Below are 23,100 nucleotides of genomic sequence, written 5' to 3' on the forward strand. Positions count from 1 at the left end.
TAACCTGCTCTGAAATCCCCGAAGAACTGTAAACAAAGAGATCCAGCAGAACAGGGTCACGGAACCGCAGCGCATGCTGCCGTGAACATCAGCTGTAAGTTTTAACTCATTTAACACTTTATCGATCACACACTCAGATTAATTACACTTTAATACAGTAACAAAACCGTACACAACTTATTAGTGTAGCACTTTTGTTTGTTTACTTATTCACCGCAGTAAAAGCAGGACACGTTGTTGGTCGAGCATGCCCAGTAACACTCAACTCCTGGAGTCAGACGATACCGAACCGGATCTCCTGGTACCGGTACAGAACCTGAGTGGGTTGATCCTCCTAGATGATGAGAATCAACCAGAACCACGTGACTTTTCTCATCTGGGTGCCCTGGGTGCGGTTTTGGACCTCCAACCTTTGACCCAAACTGGATCAGAAGATGAGACCATCAACAACAACAACATTATCAGACATGATGGTGATCTGGACCAGCTGAGGGCCCGGGCCCTGGCTCTAGAACTCAACGACATGGAGGCCCCAGGGTCTGACGGGCTCTTCCAGGAGGGGTTGGGTGAGTCCCAGGGCCACCAGGATCAGGGGAGGCTGATGATGATGATGATGATGATGCAGGAGGGTGAGAGGTCTTCACTCAACACCAGGAGGAAGAGCGTCAACACTACAGAGTGTGTGATGGTGCCCACATCTGAACATGTGGCGGAAATAGTTGGCAGACAGGGTGGGTTTGTTTCTCCATTAATATGGAATGTTTGATATTATAATATTGTGCAGTATCTTATCCAGCATTCAAAATGAGGTTTTCCAAGCCTGGAAAATTCATGGAAGTTAACAGTAACGTTAGTAATGGAAAAGTCATGGAAATGTTTTATTATTATTGATGTTCCTATGATCTTTGAAATTATTTTGGAAGACAAATTTAAATGGTGGCTCCTTATGAATTTCTTTATAAAATGCAAACAATATTTTTTGTATTTTAGGGATGCTTTTAGATATTTTGCCCCTTACCGTGTTTTCTCATCAGATCACTTTTACTTAGGAATTATGCTTAAAAAAATGTACAGAGAAGTACAAAAGCTATTTTATTGTTCTAACAACCATTGAACATGGATTGAATCATGCTTATGACCAATATGCTGATGATGTTAATTGGTCAATAATTGGCCAATAAATATTGTTGGTCAATACGTTGGTGCATCGCTTAATTCGTTATTTCTTTTAAGAAAAAGCAGCCAACAAGGACCAGCATACTTGGCAACTCCTTTAGTACTGATTAAAAAGTAATCTACACAAAGTTTGCTACTTTGAAGAAACTAATATATAAGAGAGTAGCAGTGATTAGTTAACCACAAAATTATTCCCGTACTTTAATTTGTGTTATTTGATAACTGTAATGGCTTTACTATTAGGGTAAAATGTAGAAAAAATCATGATAAAAATGAGCTGGTGTGTCCAAACATTTGACTGGTAATGTGCATTTTTTTTTAGTTGTACTCTGATCTAAAATGTTTTATTGGTTAGAAATTGCTTTAGTGTGAAGTTAAACAAGCTGTTATCAATGCACAGAGTATAGGTGACCAAATTGGTACTGACCAATATTGACATTTTTCATGAATTTTTGGATCTGTTTTAATTGACCAATATTGCAAGCAGATAATTTAATAGCTTATTTTTTCTAAATTCTAAAATTATTAAAAAATGTCATAATATAAACTTGTATTGACCTCATTGAACTGGTGTTATGTATATATATGACCTACTTATCTGTAATGACATTCCTTTATTGCACTGCAAGGTTTGTAATACTAACAATTGAACTATGCACTAACCATGCAGCAATGATCCCTGATGTCATGTAAATATATTCACTCTCGAAGTATATGACATACACTGCCTGGCCAAAAAACAAGTCACCGTTTGGATTTAAGGCTGTGTTATGATCTGGGTTGCTTCAATTGGTAAGGTCTAGGCTCAACAATGTTATGCAGCAATAAAATGAGTACTTGAATGTACTGAATGACCAGGTTATCCCATCAATGGATTTTTCTTCCCTGACGGCACAGGCATATTCCAAGACAACAGTGCCAATATTCATCAGGCTCAAATTGTGAAAGAGTGGTTCAGAGAGCATGAGGAGTCATTTCACACATGAATTGGCCACCACAGAGTCCTGACCTTAACACCATTGAGAGTCTTTGGGATTTGCTTTAGAAGACTTTACGGAGTTTATGGACTTTACCTATTTTAAACAATATTTACTCAAAATACTCTCAAAAAATATCTGAAAGCACAAAAGGAGCATTATCTATTGACAAGACTGTCAGTAGATTTTGTAATTGACTCCAGGCAAAACGAAAGCTTCTGTCAATCGTAAAATTGGGTACTTGTATCATTGCTGATCATTTCAAATAGCCAAAATGTGGCAGATTAATATGCCTGACCAATATATTAGTCTATCACTTGTATAGATTTATAACCTTAGCCATCATATTGGTTATTGGTTATAACAGAATTATCAACTACTGGTATCAGCCAAAGTGTCTGTATTGTTGCCTCTTTGTTGCCCATTTTCTAAATGTCCCAAAAAGATCTCTAATTACCTCTCAGAGGAGATCACTTGATTGGTGGATTGACTTGTCTTTTGTATCTCCACACAATGCAGGTTGTAAGATCAAGGCTTTGAGAGCGAAGACCAACACCTACATTAAAACTCCCGTAAGAGGAGAGGAGCCAGTGTTCGTAGTGACCGGAAGGAAGGAGGATGTCGTCATGGCCAAATGCGAGATTCTATCTGCAGCTGAACACTTCTCCCTTATCCGGGCATCACGGAACAAGCTGTCGCCAGGCCCGGTGCTCAGCAGTGTCCCTTCTGGCCATCCGGGCCAGACCACCATCCAGGTGCGAGTTCCGTATCGAATGGTGGGGCTTGTGGTCGGACCAAAAGGAACAACAATTAAGAGGATCCAGCAACAGACCCACACCTATATTGTCACGCCGAGCCGCGATAAAGAACCGGTGTTTGAGGTGACCGGCATGCCTGAGAACGTAGACCGAGCTCGGGAGGAAATCGAGGCCTACATTGCTCTACGTACCGCCGGGAGCGTGGATACCAGCGTAGATGATGACGACTTCCACTACAATGGCACTGATGTCGGGTTTGAGTCGGGCAGCAATGGAGCCTGGCTCTTCTCCAGCGGTGCATCAAACTTCAATGCTAACTACTGCAACTTCCGCATCAACGGTGCAGGGTACCGCAACGACAGTTCCAGCTCCCTCGGAAGCAACTCCAGCGAATCTTACTACAGTGGCAAAGGTAGTGGAAAGGCGGATCTGAGCCCCAGCAGTCCGTACGGCAGTAATGGTGGTGCCACCTTCTGGTTTGGCGATACTCAGATACCCCCTGGATCCTATGAATCTGCAGGATACGACGGGCTGTCAGTGTCAGCTCCATCTTCCAATCAGCAGCCGGTGTTGTGGAGCACCTTCGAGCGTGGAGGGGCCAGTTTGCCGACTACACCACGGCTTTCTCCTTCCCTACTCGCCCGAATGTCTCCATCTCTTCCTGAGGCTTTGGATCATCCGCTGGTTCGGTTGATGCAGGAGAATTCCCAGAGCCTCCCAGCCTTTGGTTCCGCATTCTCCCCATCTAGCGACAGTACAGGCTCCAGTTCCCCACCGAACATGTGCACCTACTCCAAACACAGCCACGTTCCTGTGTGCGTACGTTGTGGCAGCGGAGACAACGTGGCAGCGGTTGTCCTGGGTGGGCAAAACCTTCTCTGTCCCAATTGTTCCAGCGCCATCTTGCAAAGCACGTAGAGTCCTTCCAATCTGTTTGTCGCTCCAAACATCTGAGCAACATACAAGAGAGAAAAAATGTCAACGTATACCAGAGAAAGGTGTCAACTAATGATAAATTGGGATCACAAGAAGTAAACTCGTTTATTTTTGACATTGATGCTTTTCCTTCTTCAATTATGTTTATAAGAGTGGGAAATGCAGGTTTAGATCAATAATCAAAAGTTGAGTTCATCTCAAAGATTTCCCTTTTACGTTTAGCTGCTACATAGTTCGTTTTTATGGCAAGTAGCACTGGGGTTTAGTAGTGCTAGACTGCCATCATCTACATATTTTCTTTGTTTTCTCGTTTTCAAGGTATCGTTTCTGTGTTTACATTATACATGTGCCTGATTCCATGTCAATGTTACAATAGTGGAATGGGCTGGCAGTGTTGCTGCAAAACTCTGTAAAAGGGTTGTGTTTAGATGGTTAACCTCGTTCCCTGAAACTCTTGAGATTTGTATTTGCCACTACCAAGGTTAAGTGTACTGTTTTTGTGGGATTCCAGGTATACTCAAGTGTGTGGATGTTGCATGTAAGACCACGTCCACACCAATATGTTTTAGTTTGAAAATGCATTAATTTCGCTACGTTTACACCATTCATTCGCACTAGGGCGGCAGTTTTGAAAACACTCCCCATTACCACATAATTTGGAAATGATGTTGGGAAACTGAAAACATGTTTCAAACTTAAACAATGTGGACGTGGCCTAAATAGAAGGGAGAAAAAAAAAAATTACTTCGCAGAACGAGGGTTACCATCTAAACACAACCCTGTACAAGCATCTGTGGTTTCTGTTTTCCCCACACTAGAGCCGAGAAGCATGAGGTCCAATAAGAGGGAGAGATGTCCTCCTTTCACCTCACGACCCTGATGTCTGCACTCAAAGAATCTCCATAATCATTACAAAATTTGGAGGTTGTAAAATGGCTGCACATCTCTGTAGCGAAGTAATTGGTCCTCATTCATGAAATGCAAACAGAACTGATTTCAGGGCAAATAGTTTGTAAAGTAATTCTTAAGGACTGCAAATTGGGCCTCATTCCTGAAAGAGCAGAACATATTTCTGTGTAAATTGCTCAAATTCCATTCTTGTCAAATTGTTGCATTTAATTCAATGCGATAATTTACGTAAGCACTGACTGAGTGATTACAGTTGTTCATATTTAACGAAAATTCGGTCACGACCTGAATTTTTCGCGAGTGAATTTGGTTGTGGAATGTGGTTGTAACTTCTATGAATAACAGAACTTTGGGCTTCCTTTATGAAACATGAGGTGAACTATTTCTGTTCAAATGGTTCGTAAAACCATTTTTACTTAAATTGTTGCAATGAATTTGATCCAACATTTGACGTAATCCAGAATTTCGTTTTTCGTCAATTTTAGGAATTTACATACTGGTTTTATGAACGATTTACACATACATTCATTCTGCTCGTCTTTCACAAATAAGGACTAATGTCGCATTCAATTCAATGTGACAATTTACGTTAGAATGATTTCACGAAGGATCGTTTCATGAATGAGGTGCTTAACGCGATTTGCATCATGGTATGTGTTCGTAACAAATCTTCTCATTGCCTTAACTGAACGGATCCTGCCTAAACAGGCTGCTTAGGAACTGAGAGTTATTTTTGTCTGAGAGAATGAAAAGTTCAACGATCATTTCTTAAAGTGCAGTTTTTGACACGGCTACTGTCGCCTTTTTTCTTGATCTTCGCCACTAAACTCAGAGAAACTTTTAAGGCATCAGTGATCCATAACCTCTCAAGTTGTACTTTTTTTTTCTTTTTCTTTTTTTTACAATTTTGTAGTATTTCTGTAGTTTATATTTCATTTCCAAATATATATATATATATATATATATCAAGATTATATATAAGACTATTTGGCAACAGTTGGCTGCTGTTTGCATAAGTATTAGCTTGTAGAGTATTGACGTCAGGTACTATAGAGCAGGAATATGCACACCTGCATGTTCTTATTATCTAACCATTTCTAATCTGAGACAAAAAAGCCAAGGATCCATACACACTATATATATATATATATATATATATATATATATATATATATATATATATATATAATATGCTGCATTAGATTTGCATACTACCATATTATGAACAATATAAAAGTCCTGTGTTAAACATTACTAGGAATTTTTGTTTATCAAAGAGATTTTTACTGTCACACTGCTACATGTTTCTGTATTTGATCATTTTACTGTTCTTTTATTATGTATATATATGCAGGGACATTAAGGCATATAAGTTGTATTCTTAAAGTTTAAAATATATTTTATGATAAATGGCCTTACTGTCCTGTGGCCAAAGCACTGATATTATATATTTGCTGTAAAAACAAAAAAGAATTAAGATTTTTATTTTTCTGATATTGAAGTTCCTTAATAAATTGTTTCATTTAAATTGTAATTTACTAAGTGTTCTGTGTGTATCTGATGAGTTTTAACTTGTAGTTTCATAGAGATTTTAACTTTTCTAAAAGCACACAGCTTGAGATATTCATGTTTATAGCAGTGTGGGACGAGTTACATGCCGAAGTTTAATACGTAGGTAAGGGGTTGAAATAATACGACAGTAAAAATTATGCTTGCCCTGGCAAATACAATTAATCATTGTGTAACTATGGCATTTTGTTTAATTTTTCGTGAAAAAAAAAAATGCAATTTTATACTGTAACCAAACACCTTTTAAGTAATTAAAAAAAAAATACAAACCAGATATTTATATTAATAAATATAATTGATATTAATGTTTAATTGTCAGTGTTGTAACAAGCCACTTTGTGGTCAAATGGCCCTTTGTTTCAGAAAGAAAGTTTTGCTTTCTTGTGACAAATGACACTTGTAATTACTGTACTCTCATACAGTATATAGTCCTGAGATAGAACGGTGCAGTCATGTGGTAATATCAAACATGTTGAGCAGATAAGGTCCATGACACTGATGTACATTAACAGATAAAAGGAGCATTAAAAGAAGGAAAAAGCACTAATGTGAAGAAGCAAAAAAATCCCCCCAGCCAGAACAACCAGTTTAACTTGTCTTTCACTTGTCCACACACCACACAGGAATACTGGTATACTGCATACTGCACAGTATCTACTATAAAAAAAATTTTTTTAAATAAAAGTGAAAAAGTTAGCAATATGCAACGAGTGCTTAAAACAGTAGTGTACAATGTTGCTGTCACATGACCTCACTACGTTGCATGTTTAATTCGGCGAGTTCAGTTATAGGTTGAAGATTAAAAGGTATATTTTTATTTATTTATTTTTATTAAATCAGTGCAGTGTGCTCTGGTTGTATATGGCACATTTTTGACAAATGTAGGACATCCGGGTATTCCATGCATACAGAAAATGTGCATAATGTGAACAGAAACATACTACAAAAAAATGTATGAGTAGTATGCCATTCTGTACTACTGTTGCCTACTGTTTGATATGATAATTATCACAGGTTGTTCCGTCTCTATTTCAACATAAACATGCATCACAAAGAATAAACATCATCCAAGGAAAGAAATGCCAGAAAAAACTGTTTTGTTAGGAAAATAACAATCAGTTACTCTGTATTAAAATATCCAGTCTAACCCGTCTGTTTTAACTGAGTGGACAGTTCTATAAAAAAAGAGATGCACTTGGGGCCCATCTAAAAAAAAAATCATATTTCTCTTATCACAACATTGATAAAACTGTATGCCTGGAGGCAAGATGAGTCCGTTTTCATTGTGTCTGCTCTCATTTGTTTGATCTCTGAGTGAATCAGAAATACAGAGGCAGAATAGTGATTTTTTATATTAAGACGGCGCCCCTGAATCAGTACATGGATACAAAACAGTCTCTATAGGTGATATGAAGTAACCAAGTGCTTGATACAAATAAGTAAACATTAGCTTTATAACATTTATAAAATAATGTATAAGAGTACAAAAACACAAAAGGAAAATATTCTGGTCACACACACACTAAAGTTTTGGGACAGACAACCACATTTTAAGCAAATAAATGTCAGATTGCCTAGATTCAAGGTAAATGTAGTTGTAACAACCTGAATTTTTTGGAAGTGAATTCGGTTAAACAACCAAACTTTGTGCATCATTCATGAAACACAAGGTGAACGTATTTCTATGTAAATTGTTCGTAAAATCATTCTAATGTAAACTGCGAATATGACAATTTACGTAAGAATGGTGTTGCGAAATATTATGAAACACTAACTGAACAAATTTGTGTAAATCGTTTGTAAAATCGTTCTTACATAAATTGTCATGTTGAATTCAAAGCAAAAATTTGTGTAATCCAGTGTAAATCGTTCATTAAACTATTCTTACCTTAAATGTTGCACTCAATTCACTGCTGCAATTGACATAAGAAATGTTTTAGCACAATTTACAAAACTTGAAATTCGGTTGTTAAATGCAGTTGTCATTACCATAACTGAACTTTGGGCCTCGTTCATGAAACACGAGGTAAACAAATTTTATGTAAATTGTTCGTAAAACTCTTCTTGCGTAAACTGTGAATGTGACAATTTATGTATGAATGGTGTTGCGAAATATTATAAAACACTAACTAAACAAATTTGTGTAAATTGTTTGTAAAATCATTCTTACATAAATTGTCATGTTGAATTAAATGCAGTGATTTATGTAATCCAGTGTAAATCGTTCGTAAAACAATTTTTACCTGAAATGTCGCTCTCAATTCACTGCGGCTACAGTTGTTAAGTACAGTTGTCATACCATAAATAACTGAACTTTGGGCCTCATTCATGAAACACGAGGTGAAAGTACAGTATTTCTGTGTACATTATTCATAAAATAATTCTTACGTAAACTGTGAATGTGACAATTTACATAAGAATGGTCTTACGAACTATCATGAAACACTAGCTAAACTAATTTGTAAATCTTTCGTAAAAAAAAAAAAAAAAAAAATCACACATAAATTGTCTAGTTTAATTGAAAGCAACAATTTATGCTATTCAGTGTAAATCGTTCATAAAACTATTCTTACCAAAAATGTTGCATTCAATTCACTGCAGCATTTTGAATAAGATAAGTTTTACGCACAATTTACAAAACTAGAAATTCGGTTGTTAAATGCAGCTGTCATTACCATACAGAACTGAACTTTGGGCCTCATACATGAAACACTAGCTGAACGAATTTCTGTGTAAATTGTTAGTAAAAAACATTCTTACATACATTTTCATGCTGAATTCAAAGCAACAATTTGTGTAATCCAGTGTAAATCGTTCGTAAAACTATTCTTACCTGAAATGTCGCACTCAATTTAGTGCAGCAATTTACATAAATGTTTTATGCACAATTTACAAAACTCGAAATCCGGTTGTTAAGTGCCGTGCAGTAGTCATTACCATAAATAACTGAACTTTACTGAACAATTTACGTTAGAATGTAACATGAAACCCTAACTGAACAAATGTTTTTCTTTTTTATTTCATTAACGCAACAATTTATGTAATCCAGAGTAAACCATGCTTAAAAATATTATTTTTACCTGAAATGTTGCACTCAATTCCCTGCTGCAATTTACATATGAATGGTTTTACGCACAATTTACAAAATTCCAAATTCGTTGTGCTTGTATTTCTTAAAAAAGGCCAATGTGTGTACAGAACGAGATTACAAGGAGTGACAACAATATTTAGCTGTAGTGTGTACGTGACCACTGTATGTTTATGGCAGTAAACTCATGACACAATTTGATAAAATACAATATAATGCAAGTCTCTGAACTTCTCCATTCTGACCCCAAAGAGAGCTCTGTATAAGTATTTAGGGTCCTGTTTGATCATCAAACTTCATAGTCTAGTAATGAGTTTTTAAAAAGGTGTAATTTTGCGGTGTTTTGATATACAGTACTGTTTGAAACAAAAGAGTTAGTGTTTGTACTATTGCTGGTTTTTTAACGTTCCGATAGAGATGACGTAACAACTCTGTCGAGCTGCTGCAGAAAGTCAGTTGAGTCGTTTTGAGCTGTATGTATTCTTATAAGGTTGGATGATATAAGTGTTTCAGCATTAGTCCAGAGGGTGCGGGTCGGCAATAGGCATGGTGTGCAGAACCTCGTCCAGGAGCTGTAAAGCCCGGTGTAAATGGATCTCGATCCAGCACGGCGTCTCTTTGATGCTCTGGCGAGGGTAGTCTGGTCCCCAGCCCTTCACGAAACTCATGCGCAAGATGCAGAGACGCCGCAGGTCGTCCACGCCGATACCCGCCGCAGCAGACAGACCTGAGTATAAACAGATGAGATTGTGTTAAACCAACAAAGTCAACAAAAATTACCTTTAAACGCACACTGCATTGTGTAATGTTAATTTTGTTAATTTGTAATAATCAGTATTAATTAATGCTCATTAATAATTATTCATTTCAGTACAAATTAATTATTAATACAAATATTAATATTATTCACAGCAACGGCCGTGGTTTGTTCTCTGTACAGCTGTTTGTTGCCCATACAGCTAGAGTTATGCTTACTGCCCCCCGCTGAAAATAGGTGGTACTTCGGCTCGCCTATTGTACAAAGGTGCCTGGGTGTGTTCCTGGCAGGCAGCAGATGCCCTACCCCCATCCCTAATCCTAACCATATGGAGCCTGTAAAGGCCCCAACACACTTACGGAGACGTGCGTCTTCGTTCAGAGCCAAAAAGAAGTTCAAAACAGCTTAGAAACGACATACTGTTTACAGACATTCAGGGTGTTTTCACACCTAGTTCGTTTGAGCACTCCAAACATATTCAGAGCAATATAAAGTGTAAATGTGAACAACCCAAATGATCTCAGACCCCCTAAAAGGTGGAGGGAGGTGGTCTAAGTATGGTTTGTTCGTGGGTCATTTTGTGGTTCGATTGATTCGTGCTATATGAAGACGAAGATATACCAGTCCGTTTTGCATTTTGTTATGACATATGTACCTCGAGGCTTGCCATACATAGCTGTATTACATAATCGCTTAATAGAGATTATTTTATCTAACTGCGATTATTGTGAACTTTAAATTCCACTCACCTTTTTTTTTTGTTATTAAATTTTTTTATTGACTCTTATTTATAATAGAGAATAAACAAAATTTAAATATACAGAATCAACTTTTAACCCCCATTATTTCCCTTTCCCCATCCCAAAACACAACCCCACCCTGTCCCTCAACAAATATCCCTGTGGTCAAAGCCTGGTTACACACATATAAACAAACAAACAAAAAAACAATTTGAGAAAATGAAACAATAAAAATCAACCAATAAAATAGGAGAAAAGAAAAATTCCACAAAGGATACAATTCCCAATTTCAACCACAATCATGTTTCTATTCACATCATCCTCACAGAGAGCCCTCCAGAAAGGCAAAGTAGTTGTCCCATTTCTTACCATACGTGACCAATCTGCCAAGCTGTTTATATGACATCTTTTCAAATGCCGCCACTCTGCCAAATTCGGTGAACCATTCTTGAGATGAGGGAGCGCCTTTTGACTTCCATCCTCTAAGAATTATCTGTCTGTCAAATATTACTCTTGTTTGGATCCAGATTTCTGTATATCTGTCACCTACTTTAATAACCGCCCAATCCCCCAATATACATAGTCTAGGACAGAATGAAATTTGAGTATCTAAAGCCACACAGATAAAATTCTGAACTCTTACCAAGAATTCTTGAATCTTAGCACAGAAACTTAGAGCATGGACTATGTCTCATCCTCCAAATGACATCGCCAGCAGGTAAGCGTGTCTTTTAAACCAAGCTTAAACTATCTATAGGGAGTACCCTTGCATCCCTAGACAGGGTTTTAACATTTCATGTAATACTTTCCCACTCCCCATCCTCCAATAACAAGTTCAAATCTCATTCCAATAACCTCTTAATTCAACAAGACTTTGAATCAACAAGAAGTAATACACTGACGCTTCATGACCCTTTCCAAAGGCTGTGAGCACCATACAGAGAGTGTTTGTTGCTTTAGGTGGCTGTGTACTACCACCAAAAATAGTACAAAACAGATGGCGCAACTGTAAATACCTGAAAAATTGAGACCTAGAAATCCCAAATTGCTGTGTTATATTTTCGGGGTCAGATCATTCGCTACTGACCACATAATATTTATAAAATGTCTAATATTATCAGAAGAACTATGACCATGAATAAACCCCAATTGATCTATATGTATAATAGATGTAATTACACTGCTTAATCAATTATCCAGAATTTTAGACAATATTTTTACATCTAACTGGATCAGGGAAATTGGACGAATCAAGTCAAATTTATTTGTATAGCGCATTTCACAACAGGTGCTGTTTCAAAGCAGCTGTACATGAAATTATGGTATAACAGGAAATGAATATAATGCCAATATGTTATGTTTAGAACTATTAGTGGTTCAAATTAATAAACTAAGTAAATGTTGTGGGTCAATGGTTAAACAAAATGATTTTGTATGAACTATACATTTTAGTATTAAATTCCTTGAAGTCATCCCGAATTAACTGAGGTAATACACGTAGATGCATTGTCCTTTGATTTTGGCCGATGAAGGCTTTTGTTAGTGGATAATTTATTTTCTATGTAGTTCTTAAGAGAGTGTTGTCCCTCCTTTGACCAAGTTGATATACAGTGGGTATCATTCAGTGAAGAGCAACGCAGTCCGGCTGGAAGCTTATGGCAGATAATTTTGGTGAACTCCATCTTGAGCCAATGCTTCAGACAAAGGCTCATGAAGAATCCCATATCTTTGAGTTTGCATCAATTCATCCTCTGTGAAGTCTGTCTTAGTTGACGGAAGTGAAGTCTGGCTGGCACATGCTGCAGTTGGTCATCATCACTCAGCGACACAGTGGGAATCGGACATCAGGCAGGATCAGAGATGGATCTGGCAGGCTCTGGTAACCTCAGGATATAATCCCGAGGTTTAGACAGGGAAAGAAATAGAATAAAATTAGTGTAGATGCCATTCACTTTAAAGCAGGGTTAAAGAATAAGACAATTATTTTAGGTTCCGGCAGACCTAACTAAAGCAGCATAACTATAAATTGAAGGACAAATTAGATGTATGCCTGGCTGAGTAGATAAGTCTTTAGTTTAGACTTAAACTGAGAGAATGTGTCTGAGTTCTGAACACTGCTAAAAAGACTATTCCATAGTTTAGGAGACAAATACGGAAATGATCTACCTATTTTTGTGGATTTTGATATTCTCGGTATTGTTAACAGGCCGGACTTTTGTGATCGTAGTGAGCGTGATGGATTATAGTGTGATAGAAGGTCACTTAAGTATTTTGGAGCTAAATTATTCAAAGCTTTGTAAGTAATTAACAGAATTTTAAAATTAATACGAGACTTAACAGGTAGCCATGTAATGCCAATAAAATGGGGCTGTTATGATCATATTTCTTGGTTCTAGTTAGCACTCTAGCTGCTGCATTTTGAACCAACTGAAGTTTATTTATTAAACCTGAAGGACATCCACCTAGAAATGCATTACAATAATCTAGTCTAGAGGTCAAGAATGCATGAATTTGTTTTTCGGCATCAGAAACAGATAGCATGTGTCGTAACTTAGCAATATTTCTGAGGTGGAAGAATGCAGTTCTACAAATATTGGAAATTTGTTTTTCAGTTCCTCATTTACACAGACAAAGTGGTAGCGGTCAGAGAGATAGGACCTAAACCAAGCTAATGCCTGTCCACAAATGCAAACATAATTTTCAAGCCTATCCAAGACAATGTCATAATCTATGGTGTCGAAAGCAGCACTAAGATCTAAGAGCACTAGAAGAGAAATAGAGCCATGATCAGATGATATGAGCAAGTAATTTGTAACTGGATAAGTGCAGTCTCTGTGATGGGGCCTTCAAATATACCATTTCTCTGTAAAAATGAACATAGTTGGGAGGACACTACCTTTTCTAGTATTTTCGACATAAATGGGTGATTTGAAATCGGTCTATAATTAGCCAATTCTCCTGGATCAAGCTGTGGTTTCTTGATAAGCGGTTTAATAACTGCCAGTTAAAAGTTTCTTGGTACATGCCCTAAGGATATTGAGGAGTTAATAATATTAAAAAGAGGTGCTGAGATTACAGGAAGTCACCTCTTTTAGAAGTTTAGTCGGTATTGGATCTAACATACATATTGATTCTGATGTTTTGATCATTTTTGTTAGCTCTTCCTGACCAATAACAGCGAAGGACTGAAGTTGCTCGTAGGGAATAATTTATTCTTCTGAGGTGCTGTGGCAGATGGATGCGTAATTCCAATTTTGTTTCTGATGATTTCGATTTTATCAGTAAAGAAATTCATAAAGGCGCTGGGTATGGCTGCTGCATTGCGAGCTCCGACACAACATAGTAATGTTTTGTTTGTTTTGTTCACAATTCTTACGTTTTTTTGTCTTGGATGTTGTCTGCCTTATTGTCTACGACAGACAAACACTTTTGGACATTGGTTCAGCAATTTCACACCGTAAACCGGACTTCACATTCCTCAATGCCGACCCGCTGTTTACAAACACGCAAGCGAAGCCCTTTGTCTGGGCAGCACGGCCGCGGAAACGCAAAAGGAAAAGGGGAAACAGAGCCGGCGTTCTCATCAGAGTAAGACGCCGCGCAAATCGACCCCCGCTACCCACTATTCTACTGGCAAATGTTCAGTCTCTGGATAACAAGCTCTGCGAGCTGAAAGCACGGATCTCTTTCCAACGAGATACAAGGGACTGCTGCATTATCTGCCTTACGGAAACTTGGATGTCTGCGGAATTTCCAGACTCAGCCATTGAACCCACGGGGTTCTCCGTGCACTCAGCGGACAGAGCGAAAGACCTCTCAGGTAAAACTAGAGGAGGTGGTGTATGTTTTATGATCAACAAATCCTGGTGTGATCAGAGGAACGTTCATTCTATCAAGTCTTTCTGCTCTCCTGATCTGGAATTTCTCATGCTTCTGTGTCGACCATTCTGGCTACCGAGGGAATTCACAGCGGTCATTATCACTGCTGTGTACATTCCCCCACAAGCAGACACAGACCGGGCACTCAAGGAACTGTATGGGATTATAAGTGAGCAGGAAACCGTGCACCCTGAGGCCGCGTTCATTGTGACCGGGGACTTTAATAAAGCCAGTTTAAAATCAGTCGCACCAAAATATCACCAGCACATTAGTTTCAACACACGAGGGGACCGGGTTTTGGACCATTGCTACTCTCCCTTCCGGGATGGCTACAAATCCCTCCCCCGCCCACCATTTGGCAAATCAGACCACTCTTCCATTCTGCTTCTGCCAGCTTACAGGCAGAAATTGAAACAGGAAGCACCCACCCTCAGAACGATCCAGTGCTGGTCAGACCAATCAGACTCTACGCTACAAGACTGTTTTGATCACACGGACTGGGAGATGTTCCGGTCCGCCTCTGATGACGACATCGAGCTTTACGCTGATAGCGTAATGTGCTTCATCAGAACGTGCGTAGAGGACGTGGTTCCGACCAGAACAGTACGGATCTATCCGAATCAGAAACCTTGGATTAATAGCGATGTTCGCGCGGCACTTAATGTGCGGACCTCCGCTTTTAATTCCGGGAACATGGAGGAGCATAAACAAGCCAGTTATCAGAACCGCAAAACACCAGTACAGGAGCAATATTGAAGGTCAGTTTAACACCACCAACTCTAGAAGCATGTGGCAGGGAATTAACATCATCACGGACTTTAAAGGGAATAAAAACTCCGCCATGAACACCGCTGCCTCTCTCCCTGATGAGCTAAATACTTTTTATGCTCGTTTCGAGGGAAATAACACCGCCCTCGCGGAGAGAGCTCTCGCGGCTGAAGCTACAGAGGTTAGTTCACTCTCTGTCTCTGTAGCGGATGTAACCCGATCCTTCCGATGGGTGAATATCCGCAAAGCCGTGGGCCCAGACGGCATTCTGGGCTGCATCATCAGAGCGTGCGCGAACCAGCTGGCTGGTGTTTTTACGGACATTTTCAACCTTTCCCTCTCTTTGTCTGTAGTCCCCACATGCTTTAAAACATCCACCATTGTGCCTGTTCCAAAACAATCAAAAATAACTTGCTTAAATGACTGGCGCCCTGTTGCTCTGACCCCCATCATCAGCAAATGCTTTGAGACACTAATCAGAGACTATATCTGCTCTGTGCTGCCTCCATCACTGGACTCATTGCAGTTTGTTTACCGCAACAACCGCTCCACTGATGATGCCATTGCATCTACAATACACACTGCTCTCTCCCACCTGGAAAAAAGAACACTTATGTGAGAATGCTGTTTGTAGACTACAGCTCAGCATTCAACACCATAGTGCCCTCCAAGCTAGATGAGAAACTCCGGGCTCTGGGCTTAAACAGCTCGCTGTGCAGCTGGATCCTGGACTTCCTGTCAAGCAGACGCCAGGTGGTTAGAATAGGCAGCAACATCTCCTCATCACTGGCCCTAAACACTGGAGCCCCACAGGGCTGTGTTCTCAGCCCACTACTGTATTCCTTGTACACACATGACTGTGTGGCAACACATAGCTCCAACGCCATCATTAAGTTTGCTGATGACACGACGGTGGTAGGTCTGATCACTGACAATGATGGAACAGCCTACAGAGAGGAGGTGCACACTCTGACACACTGGTGTCAGGAGCACAAACTCTCCCTCAACGTCAGTAAGACAAAGGAGCTTGTGATGGACTTCAGGAGAAAAGACAGAGAACACAGTCCCATCAGCATCAATGGAGCACCAGTGGAGAGAGTCAGCAGCTTCAAGTTCCTGGGTGTCCACATCACTGAGGAACTCACATGGTCCATCCACACTGAAGTCATTGTGAAGAAGGCTCATCAGCGCCTCTTCTTCCTGAGACAGCTGAAGAAGTTTGGAATGAACCGCCACATCCTCACATGGTTCTACATCTGCACTGTAGAGAGCATCCTGACTGGCTGCATCTCCGCCTGGTACGGCAATAGCACCGCCCACAACCGCAAAGCACTGCAAAGGGTGGTGCGAACTGCCAGACACATCATCGGAGGTGAGCTTCCCTCCCTCCAGGAAATATATACAAGGCGGTGTGTGAAAAAAGCTTGGAGGATCATCAGAGACTCCAGCCACCTGAGCCATGGGCTGTTCTCACTGCTACCATCAGGTAGGCGGTATCGCAGCATCAGGACCCGCACCAGCCGACTTCATGATAGCTTCTTCCCCCAAGCAATCAGACTTCTGAACTATTGATCTCCCACGATCAAATACATCAGCACTGCACTTTATTACCCTTACTCTTATATCTCACACCGGACTGTCATAAATTATATTATTATTATTTTATATTCTCTCTTAATAACTGACTATCAATGACAGCTGAATGTCAATACAGTACAATACTGTACATTCTATATATAATATATATACTTTTTTATATATTTTATTTTTTATTTTTATTGAATAATGTGTATCTATATAGTGCGTATTGTATACTGTACAGTGTATGTTATTATTTGTATATTGTTGAGTGTAATTATGTGTATATCAGATGTTTAAATTGTGTTGTGTTAATTTGGTGTTATTGTAAATTGGTACTGTCTCATCACTGTCATGACTGCTATGTTGATCGGAACTGCACCAAAGAATTTCACACACCATTGCACTTGTGTATATTGTGATTTGAAAGTGATTTGATTTGATTTGATTGAAAGTTATTACTACTATGCTGCGACGGAATATCTGGTTCAATCAAAGTTTTATTCCTAACCAATTTAGCCACAGTACTGAATAAACATCTAGGATTGTTGTGTTTATTTTCTATGAGTTTGCTCAGATATGCAGACCTGGCAGCTTTTAGAGCCTGTCTGTAGTTAGAGACACTATCCTTCCATGCATTGGGAAATACCCCTAATTTTGTGTTCTTCCACTTACGCTCCATTTTCCAAGCTGCTCTCTTGAGAGCATGAGTGTGATATTTGTACTATGGTGCAGGATTTTTCTCTTTAACTTTCTTTATTCGAAGGGGAGCTACACTATCTAGAGTGCTAGAAAAGACTGTATCCATATTTTCTGACACAACATCAAATTCTTCTGAATTTTTTGTTGTACTGAGTATTTGAGACAAATCTGGAAACTTATTAATGAAGCTATCTTTAGTAGTAGAAAGAATAGTTCTACCTGAACGATAACATTGTGTAGATTGAGTGACCTTTGCTAAGCGCAGCATACAAGAGATGAGGTAATGATCTGAGATATTATTGCTCTGTGGCAGAATTTCAATATCAACATCAATTCAATATGACAAAATTAGATCTAGTGGATGATTTTGGAGATGGGTTGGACAGGTCACATTTTGTCTAACCCCAAGAGAGTTGAGAATATCAATAAATGCTAATCCCAGTGTATCATTTTCGTTATCAATGCGGATATTGAAGTCACCAACGATTAAAGCTCTATCCACAGCAACTACTAGATCTGACAGAAAATCAAATCTCAAAGGAAATCAGAATATGGCCCTGGTGGTCTATATACTGTTGCAAGAACAAAAGATGACAAAGATTTGTTATTTATATCTGACGATGTCACATTAAGCATTATCAGTTCAAAAGAATTAAACTTATATTCAGACCTTTGATTAACACTAAAAATATCACTGTAAATTGTAACAACACCTGTTCCTCGACCTCTCAGAAAAGGCTCAAGTTTATAACAAGAACCTGAGGGAGTAGAGTCATTAAAATCTTATGTGACCTGTGTGATCTCTCAAGGCAGTTAGCAGATGTTCAGATTAGCCAGTTTGTCTGCTTCCTGACCTGGGCCCCAGTTAGCCAAATACTATCCCTATTAAGACTATGAGCAATTTTACTAGAGAGATGGAGTCTGTCTCTCTTTAGCAGGTCAGGTCTTCCCCAAAAACTCTTCCAATTGTCTATGAATCCTATGCTATTCTATTCACTGTACTACCTGCATATGAAACAGTGTCTACTGGCTTCTCTTTCTCACTGACCTCCACAAGTGTTCGGATACTTATTTATCTTTTCCGTCAGCTTGACTAATTCTTTACATTTATTACATCTAAATCCCTCGCTGCTGATGGAAGAAGCTATAGTAAATGTGACGTGGTGCAAGTAACTATAACATGAGGTGATGCCATGACTTACCGCAATTGTTTGTTGTTGTTGTGGTGGTGGTTTTAGATCAGCAAGGGTTTGAGATCGATGTGAATCCCTCACGGAACTGTTGTTGTTGTGGTGGTTCCTAATCACCAGTGGTTTGAGATCGATGTAAAGATCCGTGTAAAAAATGCATGTGGTAAAGCACCCAGTTCAAGCGTGAAAAAGTAGAAAGGCGGGTGTGCACAGTAAAATGCACATAGTTGTATCACATTAAAAGTATAAAAGCAGAAAAAACAATGTGCGCAAAAAATGGGAGATTAAATATTAAACGTTGAAAATAGAAATATAACCAATGACTACAAACACAAGCGCTAGCAGGAACAGGAAACAGCGGCACCACAAGAAACAGCGTGTGATGGAAACTGATCCTTGAAAGTGACAATAACTCTTACATTCATTTGAGTCTTTATCTTTTTTAAGAATGAGTCTGATCAGGGTGGAAGTTCACTTTCTTTAATGACTCTGTGCATACTTCTAACATAAGTGGAGCCAGTTCTGTGACATAAGATCTAAAAAATTATGTGGCAAAACCATCTGGCTCCAGTGCCTTACCTGTTGGCAAGGCTTTATTTACCTCAACGAGCTCCTCCAAAGTAATATCTGAGTCAAGAAAGTCTTTTTGATCACTTCTCAATTTAAGAAGTTCTAATGGCTCTACGAAGTTGCTAATATCCTTATCGGTAGACATAGACGATGAGCTATAACGATCAAAATAGAATTCTTTAAAGGCTTTATTACTATCTGTGGCAGAAGTAAATATATTGCCTCCAGAAGTCTTCACAGAAGGAATGGTGGAAAAAAACTCTCTCTGTTTTATGTATCTGGCAAGAGGTCTCCCTGCTTTGTCCCCTGACTCAAAGTATGTCTGTCTTGCCCTGAATAACCAAAACTCTACCTTCTGTGACAAAATAGTATTGTACCTCTACTTCAGCTCTCTAAGACCACTCGTTGACATTCGGCGCTTAAGCTCTGTTTCAGCACTTTCGATACTCTTTTCCAATTCTATGAATTCCTTTTAAATGAATGAGGCATATTATATGATCCACCACCTAACAACTGCCTTAAGCACCTCTCCCATGCCACACCTACAGAGGACACTGAGGACCAGTTGGTTTCTAAATACACAATGACTGTCTTTAACATTTGTTGAAATGCTGGGTCCTGTAGAAGGGATGTATTAGAGTGTCATCTATATGATTTTCTTTTCTCTATATGCGGCAACATCTCTAAACACACCAAAACATGATCTGAAAATAAAATGTCCTCAATTGAGCAGTCAGTGGCAGATGGAATAATTGACTTGGATTTCAAAAAGAAATCTATTTTAGAGTAACTCTTATGAACTGATGAAAAAAGGTGTAGTCCCTCCCAGATGGATTCAGAAGTCTCCAGAGATCTGTAAGACCAAGTTTTTTACACATCCTCTGTAGTGTCACCGTTGCTCTAAAGGGTCTACACACCTTTCCATTACTATGATCAAGGACTGGATCAATTAAAAGATTGAAATCTCCACCCAAAACCATATCATGAAGAGTCCCATCTGCTTGTAGCTTTCTCTCAAGATCTATAAAAAAGTTCTGATCATCAGTGTTGGGGGCATAAATATGAACAAAAATAAGATTTCCTAAATTATCTTTGATCTCTTTAAATGTCTTTGAGACATTTAAATTGTAAATGCTTGCTTATCAATGTGATGACTCCCCTGCTCTTACTCGAACCAGCACTACAAAACAAACCTTCCTTCCATCCCGCTTCGCTTGTGTAGCTCTAGCAAAGTCAGGAAAAACCATGAGGTTGTGGTCCTCCCAGCACAACTTGCCTTTATTCCTCGCTGCTCATAGACCAAAGCCTCTGTCAGCCGACACAAGAATCTTGCCAGGATAGGTCGACAGATCAGAAATATACTACTTTTGCGTAATATTAATAGAATAGTTTAGAATAGAATAGAATTGGCTGGGTTATATTAAAAACTGTGTAAATGTAAAGTTGACCAAAAAGAGGGACCAATTTTCAAGTATTTGGAAATATTTTAACCTTTAAAATATTATTTTTTCATGTCATTCTATCCCTGTGCTATATTTTAAGTTTTTACAGCCTTAAAGGACATTATATAGCCCTATTGTGATTCCATTTACATTGTGAACACCTAAAGCACTGAGGTCATTTGCAGCTGGTTCCCTTTTTGATTCACTTTAACTGAGCTGGGTTTGGTTAATTTAAAACAGACTATATGAGAAACCACCCTCAGACACAGGCCACACCACTGTGGGAGGCGTTTAGAGACCATATTTGAATATGAGGATGCTCAAGACTATTATAACTAATATGATGTTAAAATGTGTTATCAATGACTTCATGCCTCATTCTATGAGTAGAATTCACACGAGATCAGTAAAAGAAGCTGTTTTAACTGTTTGATGAGGATTTAAAGTAATATATTCCGTAGTAATGTGTAAATTGTCTTGTTTACATTCTGTATTCATGGAGCTAATGAGCTGACATGCTATACACGGCCATAATATGCGCCATTTACACTCCGTTATTGTAATATATAATGACACTGATACTACTGCAAATTTGCATGTTTAAAACAGTGTTAATGGTAAAATGCAGATCAAAGTATAATGATAGGCATATTTTACTTTGAGCAGATGTATGGGTTTTGCTGCAGACAGTATATGAGTGAAAGCAGCATATAAATCAAAAGAGAGAATGGGCACTTAAGAGCATTTGAGTAGATTTGATTCCTTTTGTAGGGTAATTTAAGTCCCCCTGTAGTTCCTTGAAAAATTTAGTTTTCTTTAGCCTGTTGATGTACTTCCTACTGAAACATGAAGTTGGGGCGGAACTTGTCGAACAGCCCCTGCCTTTTTGAAAAACAGTCAATAGGCTTTAGTTGACATCGCAGCCCCTAGCAAAGCAACACACACACCCCTGCTGATTCTCTCATGGCAGAGCCGGTGTTCAGCCAGGGAAGCGATCTGCTGAAGTCTGACCACTTGTTCACTGACTTGAGGACAAAACTGATCTCTTTCTACAAAACCAGCCTACAAACAAACACAGCGCATCACGGTATTTGCTAACGATAGCACACTATAATATAGATGGCATTAAAGCTAATAGATATGGACTAAAAGCAGCAAAACTTTCATTTTGATTTTAGGGGGTCTTTAAACAAAAATAATATAAAAAAAAAAATCATCTTGTCTCATCCTTGCTTTACTCATCTGCCACAATAACGTAATGCACTTTAATTATTGGAATTATTCTATTTATAATATATATAATTTTAAAAAATAGAACTATTTGAAAAATAGTTATACTGTATTCAAAAATTTATTTATGCGATTAATTAGATTCATTAATCTGCATGTCATGTAATAAATTCGATTAAAAAAATGTAATCTGTTGACAGGCCTACTTATTATTAATTATTATTATTAGTTAGCCATTTAGTTGCATTAAAATAGCAGAAACCTGATGTAATATGATCGTATGAATGATTGCAAGACTCACTGATAGCAGGAGCGATGCCGCCCACTGACCCCGGGCCTGGGATGTTTCCCGCCACTGCAGCCGCCTGCGCAGTTGCTGCAGCCTTAGCAGTAGCTGCCTGCTGCTGCATCTGCCGATGACACTGGCGTAAATCGAACACCTGCAGAAACAACGCAGAGCAGTTAAAATCAACTCAAATAATCTGACTTTAATCAGATATGCAATGCAAATTTACCACTTGGATATTCAGTAGAGGGTGGAGTTACTAATTTTTTTTTACATTACATTTAATTGTTCTAAGACTGCTAGTGCAACGCGAGTCATAAAGACAAATGATGAATTGGTTCAGTGATGAATTCAGATGGTTATATCATGCTACTTTGATACAGAGTGGCCACAAAATGTACAGCATATATGTACTTATGACACATGACATGTACATGTGACAAAAATTAAAAATGTATGCATGTCATTGCATTAGATAACAAAATATTATTATTAGGTGTGAATTAAGTGTCCAAACATATTTACATACCATGGAATGTACTTGG

At 38.6% G+C, this 23,100-nt stretch overlaps 3 protein-coding genes across 6 annotated transcripts in view; 1 reads left to right on the plus strand and 2 right to left on the minus strand.

The window, feature by feature from the left end:
- Positions 1 to 23,100, minus strand: part of LOC127440017 (NAD-dependent malic enzyme, mitochondrial-like) — a 714,514-nt gene that overhangs the window by 620,245 nt on the left and 71,169 nt on the right. The window lies entirely within an intron of this gene.
- On the plus strand, positions 16 to 6,290 carry LOC127440021 (RNA-binding E3 ubiquitin-protein ligase MEX3C-like). Its single transcript, XM_051696391.1, has 3 exons — positions 16 to 94; positions 220 to 731; positions 2,673 to 6,290. The coding sequence occupies exons 2-3, from the start codon at positions 248 to 250 to the stop codon at positions 3,827 to 3,829; spliced, it is 1,641 nt and encodes a 546-aa protein (XP_051552351.1). The 5' UTR covers positions 16 to 94; positions 220 to 247; the 3' UTR covers positions 3,830 to 6,290.
- LOC127440027 (mothers against decapentaplegic homolog 4-like) overlaps positions 8,802 to 23,100 on the minus strand; it is a 35,180-nt gene continuing 20,881 nt past the window's right edge. Inside the window, exons 10-11 of the mRNA XM_051696399.1 lie at positions 22,571 to 22,709; positions 8,802 to 10,140 (exon numbers count right to left, since the gene is read on the minus strand). Of these exons, the coding sequence (XP_051552359.1) occupies positions 9,929 to 10,140; positions 22,571 to 22,709 (351 nt within the window). The 3' untranslated portion in view covers positions 8,802 to 9,928. The remainder of the gene's footprint in view (positions 10,141 to 22,570; positions 22,710 to 23,100) is intronic.

This window comes from Myxocyprinus asiaticus, chromosome 4, assembly GCF_019703515.2.
Source record: "Myxocyprinus asiaticus isolate MX2 ecotype Aquarium Trade chromosome 4, UBuf_Myxa_2, whole genome shotgun sequence".
NCBI lineage: Eukaryota > Metazoa > Chordata > Actinopteri > Cypriniformes > Catostomidae > Myxocyprinus > Myxocyprinus asiaticus.